Source organism: Lipophrys pholis (genome assembly GCF_963383615.2).
Source record: "Lipophrys pholis genome assembly, chromosome: 14".
NCBI classification, from domain to species: domain Eukaryota; kingdom Metazoa; phylum Chordata; class Actinopteri; order Blenniiformes; family Blenniidae; genus Lipophrys; species Lipophrys pholis.
The window spans coordinates 17,793,076-17,806,276 of record NC_137633.1 but is presented as its reverse complement, the minus strand read 5'-3'; the positions used below and the strand labels follow the sequence as shown (position 1 = coordinate 17,806,276).

Below are 13,201 nucleotides of genomic sequence, written 5' to 3'. Positions count from 1 at the left end.
GCAGAGGTTTTATTTTATTTTTTTTTTTACTTTATTAATCATTCAGTTTTGAACATTTGTTCTAATCTACAACAAAAACTTTGTTTATGTTAGTCTGGATATTCCAAACACATTGTTGTCTATAGGAATCAGAGCACTATTACTGAGTTCATGTCAGTTATGATGAAGAATTTTGAAATTCTAATATGCTTTGAGTGATTTTTATGAGTTCATTAGACAGATATGTTGCAAAGTGGTATAAGAAAGTGAGCTATAGCAACTGTATATAAGGTGTTTAACTGGGAATATGAACACTAGAGGCCTCAGAGATCCGAAGTGAGTAACTTTCATTTTAATAGGGACGGAGATGAGCTGGGAATTTCTAAAACTGAGCAAAAAAAAAAATGCTCTGGCGATTTGAAGCATCCATGACTAATTTCTCTGTTGACTAAAGAAGAATTAAAGTACGATCAATCAACTAGTCTAAAAAAAAAGAAGAAAATACTAAGAAAACCTGATTACGCTTTCTGATTAAGTGTATTGAACAGCGTCCCTTAAATATATTGCACATATAAAAAAGCCTCAGAAGCCTTTAATCACAATATTCAACAGCTATATCATATTTCAAATGCTGCTGAAGTACAAAGCTCTTTGCACTGTGCGGTACGCTCGATATTAGCATTGTGTGTTCTCATCCTCATCAAATTAACTTCCGGTAGCGTTTAAACCTTCAACTAAGTTAAGTGGAAGCAGATCTGTCATTGTGATGAGCTGTGTTAGTTTGTTGTTTCGAACAGAGATAAGATATTAAACCTCGCCAAGTGGCTATCGGTGGATTGCTGCATGGATAAAACACTATTCCTGGTGATTTAACCATTTAGTCGCACACGATCCCACTAAATATCAACATATGCTAATAAAATATCTCTAATAGGGTGGTTTGGTAATATAATATGTAAAGCAATTGTAGTCATCCAATGTGTGTCAATTATAAAGTCCAATGAAAATCATTCCAACGCAGTGGAAGGAGACACACATCCAATAGCTCCGGTGGAGGAAACAGATGTAATCTGTGTTACTGAGGTCTTCACATATAAGCAAGTGAGGCACAATTATAAAAGGATTTAAGCTTAATATTAAAAAACAAACAAGACCTTTTGTTTCTTTGTTAAAACAGGAACACACGCAGGCACGCACACACGCGCATACGATTACATATATCCACAGCGTCTCCAGGAAATCACAGAAATAGATGTACACACATTTATCTTTGTTGACGTCACGTTGCCTGGCAACATCCCAGCATGCTTGGCTGTGACAAGCTGAGGTCTCAGCCCTGAAGTGTGATGCATCATGGGGGATTGTGTGTGTGTGTATGTGTGCCTTACATCACCCACAATCCCCCTCGCTGATGCAGCTGTAGCCTGGATCCTTCTTCGCAGCTCATCCTGGGACTCTTCCTCCAACATCTGGGTGGAGAAAGAGTCTGCGGTGGCTGATTTTCTTTCCTCCTCCAGATGCAGCTGCAGCAACGTATATTTAACCGTGACTTTGAGACGCACCGTATACTTTGCAGTATACATCTGGAGCGTTTATTTCTTCCCCAGCCCTCCCCGATCAGACCCCTGACCGCGTTTCTGTAGGTGAGGCTCATTACGCTCATCTGCGAGCGCGGAATTAAACCTCCTCCTCCAAACTCATTACTGTGAGCTAGATTTCACCGGCTGCAGATAGGCAATGTGGTGGTAGTGATGCTTTTAAAGCCAGAGCCAGATAATTAGAAACTTTCAAAATGAAGTTCCCATGGCTATAGCCAGAGTGAGCAACTAATTCTATTTGAACTAATTACATTCCATAGGCAGTGATTGCTGTCCCGACCACAGCCTCCCCCTATGCAATCCGCCCCAGGATTTCATCACAAAACAGCACCGGGGATGTAGCCTTTTTTTTTTTTGCGAGTGTGTGTGTGTGTGTGTGTGTGTGTGTGTGTGTGTGTGTGTGTGTGTGTGTGTGTGTGTGTGTGTGTGTGTGTGTGTGTGTGTGTGTGTGTGTGTGTGAGACTGATTGCACGTCATTATGCGTCGCCCCTCGCTCTTCATGCACGGTGCGTTTTTTAACATATACACCCCCACTCACTTCAAACTGCACTGCAACCCCTGATCAAGCTCAATAATGCTCATTTTGAAGCTTCTGTGAGCGTCATCAAAGTGCGTCAGAGGTTTAGAAATGCAGCAAAACACGGAGATAAAGCTGCAGACCACGGTTTGTATATACTCGCCCAACAACACTTCCAAAGGCAACATTAAGACAATGTTAAAAAAAACAAGAAACTGATGTAGTTTTTTAATGTGTCTCTCAGCACAACTGAGACATTTCAGTTTTCACAGGCACAATCTGAGTTCCACTTTCCCCTAAATTATAGACTGACTTCTCGGTAAGCACATTTGTTAACGTGCTCTCCATCGACCAAATGTTTCTTTTCAAAAGAGAGATATTACTTTCATTGACAGATTAGCGTGTGTGACTTTATTTGTTCAAATGTTCCCAGTCACTAAATGGAAGGACGGCAAATAACACAGAGACTCAGGTTGGCAACTTTTGTATGATTAAATTTAACATTTTTATGAATAGAATTCTATTCAGTTTTCCCTGAACTTGGTTTAAAGGTTGTGGAACTGTCAAAAAAATGTGCGAGGGTATCCATAATTTCTGCCAGTTATTGAAAATGACTGTTTTCGACTGTAGAGCAACAAATGTGTGATATTTTGGTGAATCTTGAGAATATGACCCTAAGCCCCATTTACACAAAAACTTTCAGTTCATTCTGGGTATCCGTTTGCATGGCCTGGCATCCTAACTACATCGTTTTCAGTGTTTCCGCCGTTTCCAAGTAAACGTACAAACTGGGGTAATTTCTCCTCGACTTTTCTGCTTCTGACTCCTGCATTGTTTCCACCGGGTATGAAACGATATTGCCGCAATAAAAGGAAATATGTTTTATTTTTAACATGACTGGATTCACATGGCTTTTCATGCACTAGTAAGATAATACCTTAATAACCAATAAATACTGACTAAACTCTAAATATTTAATCCGTGTAAATCAATAACATGTGATCCCAGTGAAGACATGAGAAATAAATGAGGTGTTAGCTGTGAGTCCTTTTTAATCCAGATTTCTTTAGTTTGTCTCCGTTTCTTCTACTACTGCTATACACACTCGCATGTACCTAGTGGGCGGGACTCTGAGGCAGTATTGCGTCATCTGACTGGCGAATAAGTCAACATGCAGAGCTTGAATACACAGTGCATGGGAGCATTGCTGTAGTCCAGTCTGCCTTATGTAATATGTGCATTGCATATTGTGGCAATAACGATACATTTGCAATATATTATGCAGCTCTAGTCTGTAATTCTTATTCATGGATTCAAATATCTTGAACAGTGAATAACTTCTGTAGTGCAAAAAAAAACAAAAACAAAAAAACAATAACTAAATGAAAAAAAAAAAAAAGATTTTACATATTGTGAAAGAATGTTTGTGAAAAGTGTCTGTGTGCACATTTGTACCATATTTAACAATACACCAAGACTGTCTGTCAGGCCATATGTGTGTCTCTGCTCCGCTCTCTCTCTCTTTGTAGAGTTGTTATGTGTGGAAGCTCGCTCGCCCCGGTGCGAGGTGTTTCAGTCCAGACCAACACACCAGCCTGACTAAATATAGCAGGTAGTGACAGCAGGGAACACTGAGCTCTCCCCCCGCTCACACAGTGCCGCTCAGTACCGCTGGCTCACTACAGAATACACTGATGGAGCTGCACTGTCATATACGCACAAAATCGCACGCACATGCACACATCTGGTAGAAATATGGGACGTATATGCACGCAAGCACATCCATAAAACTGAGTCCAATATACATGCACACTTTCATTCTATGGCTGTTTCCAGACACACACACACACACGCACACACACGCACACACACACACACACCAAAGTCCAAATGGGATTTACTTAAGACTCAATAAAGGAGACAGAAGCGCTATTGTCTCCAACACAGACCTATTGTGCAGCACACAGAGAGACTGTGACGTGGGCCGACTGTGCTGCTGTGCCTATGTTTACTAGATAGAGAGCATTACACACACACACACACACACACACACACACACACACACACACACACACACACACACACACACACACACACACACACACACACACACACACACACACACACACACACACACACACACACACAGTGAGTGATGAAGAGGAGTGACACTACCGCATGTCAGACTGTGAGATGGGCTGCCTGGTATTTTAGGCTGCTTCTCGACTCAAGCGCGCCGAGCCTTCCGGGGAACATCGCCGGAGAATGAAGGCAAACGTCCCACCGCAATATCGCTTATAACACGGGCTACAATACCTGGGAATGGCACCACAGAGGTGTGTGTGTGTGTGTGTGTGTGTGTGTGTGTGTGTGTGTGTGTGTGTGTGTGTGTGTGTGTGTGTGTGTGTGTGTGTGTGTGTGTGTGTGTGTGTGTGCGTGGCATAAGCTGAGTTTGTGGACATACCTGCTGTTGGGGATACTGCATCCCGCCCATGCCCATTTGGCCCCTCCCTTGTAAGCTCATGGGGTATCTGTGTGGAGGGGGCGACGTGTACGGCTGGCTAGGGGGGTACGGCCCGCCACCGGGCTGCTGAGAGGCGGAATAGGGATTGTTGGCCATGCCGTACAGCTGTGAGCGCTTCATAGCCATGAAGTCCATGGAGGACACCTGAAGAGGCAAAAAGAGCAATTAACGATCTCTGATATTTCGATTCATTCATGATGCCGCGCTGTGATTGGATGAGAGGCATATAAGTGAATCCATCCACCATCTGCCAACTCGGAAACCCCTCAAACAAAGTCCACTTTAGTGCACACACTTCAGGCCACGGGCTGATTTACTTCATAATTGCACGAGGAGTGGAAGCTTTAAATTAACGTGCACTGATCATGACTAAGCAACAAAGCAATACCCCGGTGAAGATGTTTATTGCACCGCAAATGTAGCTGGAGGAGGGCCAAAATATAATGATTTAATTAAAACCTCCTGCTTATATCTTTGTTTTAACGTCTGAAAGGGCTTTTAAAAGCATTGTAAATGCCGTTTAAAGCAGTGGGAAGCGATGGCAATAAAAACCCTATGGCCTTGTTCCCACAACCACAGCCCGGCGGTGCCAATAATCACCGCACGGCGCTCTCCTGTCGCTTCCTGTGTACTTGCTCACAGCGAACAGGCAGAAAAAGTGAAAGGTGTTCTTTTTATAGGACCGGTTACTACATTTACACATACACGTGCATTTCCACGGTGACTCTGCATTTTAAGCTTGCAATTTTGAGTCGCTCAGTCGAAACTGTGTGCAGTCGAGCAGCCGAAGTACCTGCACTTGAAAAGCTACACCTCCGGGAATTAACTTCCTCTGAACCAACACACACACACACACACACACACACACACACACACACACACACACACACACACACACACACACACACACACACACACACACACACACACACACACACACACACACGGGGCAGAAAACACAAGGTGTCAGGGGAAATTCACTCCATTGTGAGTATTTCAGGAACAATTTCGGGATTGTTTGAGGTCTCAGTGAGACTGGACGTGTCATGCCCAGTGCTAATGCTTATCATAGCTGTCTTGTTGCTACAGCAGACTGGCAAATACAAGTTGTTTTTTTGGAAATAGACAATTACTGCATTTACACATACAGTAGGTGTCCCAGCTCGGAACTACCACTGCGACTCAGCATGTTAAATTAATTCAGGGTAGCAAGCAAAGTACCTTCTGTCAAAGGCCACACCTTAGTGAATCAGCTTTGTATGAACACACGCATAAATATATATATATATTTTTTAACTAAAGAGGGGAAACAGATTAAGTGCTACTGTTTATCTATTCCAATGTATTTCAGAATCATTTCAGTGGATGTTCAGCAGTGGGATTGAATTTTACCTGTAAAATGCTAACGCTAGTCCGTCACTCGTAGTTGTGACCCGTAACTTTCTTTTGCTCACAGCAAACTAGCAGAAACCCTGAAAAAGTTTTCTGTTTATAGAAAAAGAAGCTACTACATGCACACATGTAGCAGGTATCTTAATGTGGCAATAATATGATGACTCTGCGTTTTAAGTTCCCAAAAACAGGATTCAGGACATTCAAATTAAGGACTTTCTTCATGTATATGAAGCACGCACGCACGTACGCACGCACGCACGCACGCACGCACGCACGCACGCACGCACGCACGCACGCACGCACGCACGCACGCACGCACACACACACACACACACACAAAGGGGGATAGAGAAGAGTCGTCAAGGTCATATCATTGTAAGTAATTCAAAACCCTTTTAGGGATTGTTTGCGGTGTCAGTGTGTCATTGGACAATGTCAATGGAATTTTTTATTATTTTTTTAATTATTTCTGGGTTTACTTGGTGTATTAGTGACATTGCACATGTCTTCAATAATGCTTCATCAACCATAGCTGAGGGTTCACTCGCCAGCAGATACAGTGAGAAAGGCATTCTTTCTATAAAACCAGTTACTCTATGTCCACATGAGGCAGGTATCCTCACTTTGCATTATCATGGTGACTTAGCATTTAATGCTTCCTCGTTCAAATCCCAAAAGGGCAGGTCAGGGTATTAAAACTGTGAAAGTACCCGCTCTCAAAAGTTCATATATGAACATTCACAAAAGAAAATAAACACTCTATTCAAGGTATTCTATGTGATGGTAAATACTTGAGGACCACTTTTGGATTCGTTCCTGTGTCTCAGTGAGCCGTTCTACACTTCCAGGACAATGCTAATGCTAATCCATTAGTTGTGTGAAAGCTTACAGCGCGAGGCTATAAATAGGAAACAGTACTCTTCTTTTAGAAATAGTAACTGCATTTCCACATGTGGCAGGTATCCTAACTTAGCATTGCCACTGTGACTCAGCACTTTAAGCTTGTGAATTGAGTCCCAAAAGGGGAATTCGGTGGAGTCGAGTAGTCAAAGCACCTGCTCTTAAAGGCTACCCCTCGGGGAATTAGCTCCCGATATGAACACACACACACGCACTCCAAGGGGAGGTGGGGCGATTTATTCCATTGTGAGGACTTCAGAAGCATTCTCAGTGCTGGTCGTGGTCTCAGTAAGCCATCGGACAATTCTAGTGCGGTGCGAATGCTAATCCGTCACCCGAAGCCGCGTGTTTGTCTGTCTGCTGGGCCGATAATGCAGACTTCTTCTCTCTTCCTTCTGTACTCTCATGCTTCCCCTCCGTTCGTCTCTGCTCTGTAGGATCATGAGTGATTTATGACATTTTGTTCCTACTGTTTCTTACACACACACACACGCATGCACACACTTTCACTTCTCTTCTCTCATCTCCAGCTAACTCCCTCCCCCCCCCACCCCCTTCATCCTGCCCTCCTCCTCCTCAGTTCCCTCCCTTCTCCCCAACTCAATATCACCTCGTCTAGTGTGGAGGAGAAATTGCCGCCGCCTCATATTGCCAGGCTAATATCAAGAAGACATGTCAGGGGGATGGGAGCACTTTATTCAGCAGGTTACGTGTGGACGGCTCCGGCGCGCCGCCTTTAAAGTGGTTTTGTCTACTGAGGCGTGCGCGAGGAGTAGTTTGTACTATTTCACAGAGCGCGGAGAGAGGAAAGGGAGTGAGAGGCATGAAAGAGTGTTTGGGTCGCGAGAGAGTGAGGAGTGAGGGACGAGAGCGCCTGAGTGTGTAAAGTTATTACACAGCATGGAGAGGAGGGAGGGCGGGAAGGGAGGTGGGCGGGGGGGGTGGGTTAGGGGGGGGCTCTGGCACAGGTTGGAGATAGAAAGAACAAAAAATGGCTTTGGTCTTGAATTACAGCCACTCGGTGCTCTTTACTCCGTCCTTCTTTACGAGTGAAACTACTACGATGTGAATTGTCACAAAGTTCAGCAGCAGAATGGTTAAAGGTGTGAGACCGCTCTTTGTGCCAGGGCTGTTCAGATGCTGATGGCAAAATTTGGGAATGGATCTAGTTTGTCAATAATATGAAAAAATATGGGGAAAATGAATTTAAAGGCAATGCTTTGTTAAAATGTTGAGATTAAAATTAAAATATGTTAAAAACGTTACCTATTTTACCTATTGTTTTATATATCCATATATTACACCTGTTTGATATATTTAAACTTTTATTATGTCAAAGTCACTTAGTTAGTTTACTTTTGTCACTTTACTCCTGATACACTGAATTATTCAAAAAAAAAAAGTGAATTTCATTTATTATGTTATTTAAATTGCTTTTTACATTTCCTATATCATATGTGGTTGGTATTTTTTTCATTTTATCGTTTATTTTTTATTTTCTCTATTTGTCTAAAATGTATTTATCTTAAGTTTGAAATTAAATTTTTTCCTAAATTTATCTGTTTATGTATTTATTTATTTACATTCTTTTGGAAAGTGTTGAACTTAACTTCGTACACCTTTCCTTTTCATTTTGACTTCATTCCCATCATTTTATCTGTATATTTCCAAACAATCTTCCCTTTTTACAAAAGAAATGTAAGTATTTTCACACACTTTTGCCACTATAGTCCTCCTCACAAAGAAATCACCGCTGCATTTAATTTCTTTGTTTTTGTTCATTTTATTATCAACACTGATGAATGAAGCGATGTTTCCAGAAGCCATGTTGTTTTTTTTCTATTTTGGACAGAGAGCTGCTTCTGCTCTTCCTCACTGAGCCCTGCAGAGAGGAGCAGCACAGATCAGCGATAACAGCAAGCTAATAACTTCATTTGGAATGCAGCTAAAATAGAGAAAGTCTTTAAGTGCATGAGAACTGTGAAATACAGCCAGTTAAAGCAAGAGAGCATCAAAGGAGAGATTTGTTTACACTCATTCTGATGCTGGTCATACGTTCCTAATGGAGTGCTGCACATGACTTGCTCTCACTCGCACACGCACACACACACACACACACACACACACACACACACACACACACACACACACACACATAGGTCGACTTAGCACTATTTGCAGTAAAATGGTGACGCTCTCCAGTTTCTGAAAATCCAGGGCACTGTGCCACTCGTGATATGCGAGACACACACACACACACACACACACACACACACACACACACACACACACACACACACACAATTACACACACTCTCCATCCAGTTCACCAATTCATCTCAAGAGGTCCTCCGTTTGCCAAAAAACGCTGAGCCCAACACAAGTAAATCCCCCTCAGAAGGCTGCCAAGTACACACACACACACACACACACACACACACACACCCACACACACACACACACTCACACGTGCCTGCAGAAAAAAGGTAGTGAACACAGAAAACAACCTCAGAGTCTTGGGGGCAGAGAGGTGGACACTCGATTAAACACACACACACACACACACACACACACACACACACACACACACACACACACACACACACACACACACACACACACACACACACACACACACACACACACACACACACACACACACTCACACACACACACACACACACACACACACACACACACACACACACACACACACACACACACACACACACACTCACACACACACACACACACACACATTAGCCACAGATTTTGCTGCTGGCTCTTTTCTTCTCTCGCCGCATCCCTCTCGTCTCACGCCTGCTTCCTCGCCGCACACGTACGGGGAAATGTTAAATAAAACTGGCACAATCGAATTACATGTGATACGTCTGCGCATGCAGGCATCCACACCTGTCCATGGAAGAGGGGGGAATAAAAAAATTTAAAAAATGAGTGCTCTCCGCCTCCCCAAACAGAGCCTCAAATCTGCTCTCATGACAAGTTCCACTAAATGAGATTTCAGCCCACTGCAGCCTTTCTCCTCCAGATATGCCCAACATCTCCCTCACACCACCAGGTAAGCGGGGGGGGGAAGAAATAACCACAACAATTCTTGACAAATTGAAACGTTATTTTTTTTTCCTTCTCCCCCTCCCCTCAGAGAAATGACTGTACTTAGGAAAAAAATTATGAATATGACACGGAGTGAGTTGTGTTTGTGCCGGGAGGGACAGCAGATAAAGAACTAGAGGGAATACACAGAAATTGTTTTTTTTCGTTTCTTCAAATGTGTTTTTCACTTTTGTTCATCTGGGCATGCTGTTCGATGGAGGAGGAGGAGGTGGAGGAGGAGGAGGAGGCATGGGAGACAATGGTAATTCAACTGCTAAATTTAAAATTCAATTTATGAACTCCTCTCCAGCGTTCTGACTCTCGTGAGCTTTTCTCTTTTTTTTTTTTTTCCCCTCCTGATTTTTTTTTTCTTTTTTTCTTCTTCAAAACAAAGCCATTAAAACAAGAACATGGGTGAAATTACTGTGGGGTGAAACCTGCTAAATTGCTTTTCTGAGCTCAATCGACAACATTTTTTTTATGTTGTGAAAATGATTTTTGCTCCTTCTCGCTTTAATGTGCTAAGTTGTTAATCAGAAAGAGACAAAAAATGCTGCGCACAAAAGGCTCCAGTATGTGGATTATGAAACGCACACTGGGATCAAACAAACATAAAACAATATTTGGAAATGGTTATTATTACAATTACGTTTTCAATAGGGGGAATTATTGGGGGGGAAAATCTTCAGATTTATCGACTCTGGGGAACCCACACATACACTCTATTTCAAAACCATTAGTGTAACAGGTCCAATGGTTCCAGGGCTTTATATACAGACTTATTTGTCTCTTCAAAATTCCCTGTTTATTGCTCGAAGCAGAAGTGCTTCCCAAAGTGTGGGTTAGGCCTCCAATGGGCGGCGCCAGAAAGCTTCAAGGAGGAAAGATCAAGAGGTCTTTATAAATGCAAGTTGGTTTATAAATGTTATTTATGATAAGAAAGAAACTCTTAAATACTTAATGAAATAAAAAAAATGTTTAAACGTTTATTAAGTGTAACTACTATGATCTGATTTGTAAAATAAGCTTGAGTGTAAAACAAAAACGGTTACAATTCGGGTCTAATTATAAGCATCTCATTATTGATATATGTTAATGCCTATATAACCCAACAGCTGTCAACACTAATATCGTTTATTGTGACAGTCAACAGGAAGTACAACGTGGGGAAATCTTGCTGTAGAGATTCCAATAGTAGTGAATTATGTACACCTTAATTTCTGCAAGATATGAGGTAAACATGCGATAATCTGCGAACGTTGTGGTACATTTGGGATTAACAGATTTAAGTAGATGATGTTAATGTCTTTGTTGTTTGAGATTTACTCTTCCAATTAACAGTGCTCTTTCTCTTGCCCCAATTTCAGACCAGCTGTGACTGGGCTGTTTTGGGCTGTTTCTTCCTATCACATGTTTGCAGATCCAATGATCCATTGATCCAGTGTTAGTTTGAGTTATTTTCCCTTGATTTACGGGCCCTGTGGTCGCCAATACGAAATAATTTATGCTGTCATTGGATTTTGGCAATTTATTTCACTTTTCTTCTATGTTGTCATGTCGAGTTTGCAGAGAATGAATGCAAATTGCATGGTGACATGTATATTGCTCATGTTGATATTGAGGTAGATGAATGAGTTTAGAGTTAATCTCGCTGAGAGATGGTATCCCTGCTTTACTTAAGACTTTAAATTCCATTTATTTGTCTTTTTTTCTTTTTGTGTCCAGTTTGCTGGTTTAGCTGTTTTAATCGCTGTAAAAAGGAGATGTATTTTATTCTGCCCATGCTGTAAAAATAAATCAGCAGCAGTTGGGATGCATAGACCAGAAGAGGAAGTATAACCTCTTATCCCAGCCAGCAAATCACACCCTGTCCGCAGCTGTGGCTATCCTTGTCCTTCACACGACACGACCAAATCATCACCTGTCTCCATCAGCCTTACATTTCAGTTATTTACAGTCACACGGTGGAAGGAGCCACGGACGCAGGGTTACCCACGCAGCGGGAGTACTGACAGTACAGTGAGTTCAGAGTTTCTATTCTACAAACACTCGCCTGCAGGGCTGCAGCGCCGCTTCCCACTAAAACCCGACGCTTTCCCCGAACTCCTGCAGCACGGCGCGCTCTATACAACCAACAACATAATTAAAGATGTTCCCTCATATGTTCTTTATAGGCTACAAGCTGCTTTATTGAGCGACAGCTACCTCAGAAATGGTCTGAACCTCAAAAGAGCAATTCAGTGGGCTATTATGGTCCCTTTTATCACCTGCTGGTTTAATGCAGTTTCGATCAACAAATTCTTCCTGTTGGATAGGTAACACTTTCTCGAGAGGGCTTTTTTCTTATTCAAGTGAAGGGTCAACTGGTACAACCTGTAGTTCACTGCTCACAAGGGGTTTGTGTGCAGCTCAGAAAACAGGAGGTTACAACAGAACTACTGCAGTTTAACCACAAATCTACTTTACAGGCAGTAATAAAGAAACCCCACCCGACATTTATCAAATATGTTACATTTTTCCATTACAAGAATATAATGTTTCACTTTTTTTTTTTTTAAACTGCCTGCTAACTTGAGTTGTCTCGACATAACCCAACCGGCTCAATTTATTTCTTTTTATTTTACTACTGAAAATGTTTATCTACATGGAAGCCTTAAAAAAAAAAGGAGCTTTTTCATTACTTTGAAATCTTCTGCATATGTTATTATAAAGTCAATCCATTCAACATTTATCAAATATGTTTATCTTTCATTTCTAAGTAAATGTCAATTCTTTCCCTTTCAAAAATACGATGTATCACATGTAAAAGCAGGCGCTGATGTGGCTGATCTTCTTAAAGCGATTTCTCTGCACTACTTGATTTTATTTTGTTTCATTCCACGACAGTAAAACAATTTTGCTCTCTATATGCGAGTCTCAAAGAAGTTAAGAAGCTATTGTTTGTATAGAGCCCTTTCCTGGATTACACTGCACTCTTTTTTTGAAATCTGGTCTATATGCTAATTGAATTTGTTTGTCTTCAGTCTCGAAGCAAATGTCAATTTTTACAACACAAAAAACTTCATGCATCGCATTAAAAAGCAGCCGTCTCATGTAGGTGTCCTTGGTGCAACTATTTCTGTACATTTCTTTCATTTTATTTTACTTTCATTATCTCTGGCTTTATTTACACAA

General features: G+C 41.7%; 1 protein-coding gene across 1 annotated transcript in view; it reads right to left on the bottom strand.

Moving 5' to 3' along the window:
• The window catches only part of arid1b (AT-rich interactive domain 1B), a gene marked incomplete at its 5' end in the record, with an annotated part of 232,650 nt that overhangs the window by 192,381 nt on the left and 27,068 nt on the right, over window positions 1-13,201 (bottom strand). The window contains one exon of the mRNA XM_080480543.1: window positions 4,559-4,762. Coding sequence (XP_080336669.1) covers window positions 4,559-4,762 — 204 coding nt within the window. The remainder of the gene's footprint in view (window positions 1-4,558; window positions 4,763-13,201) is intronic.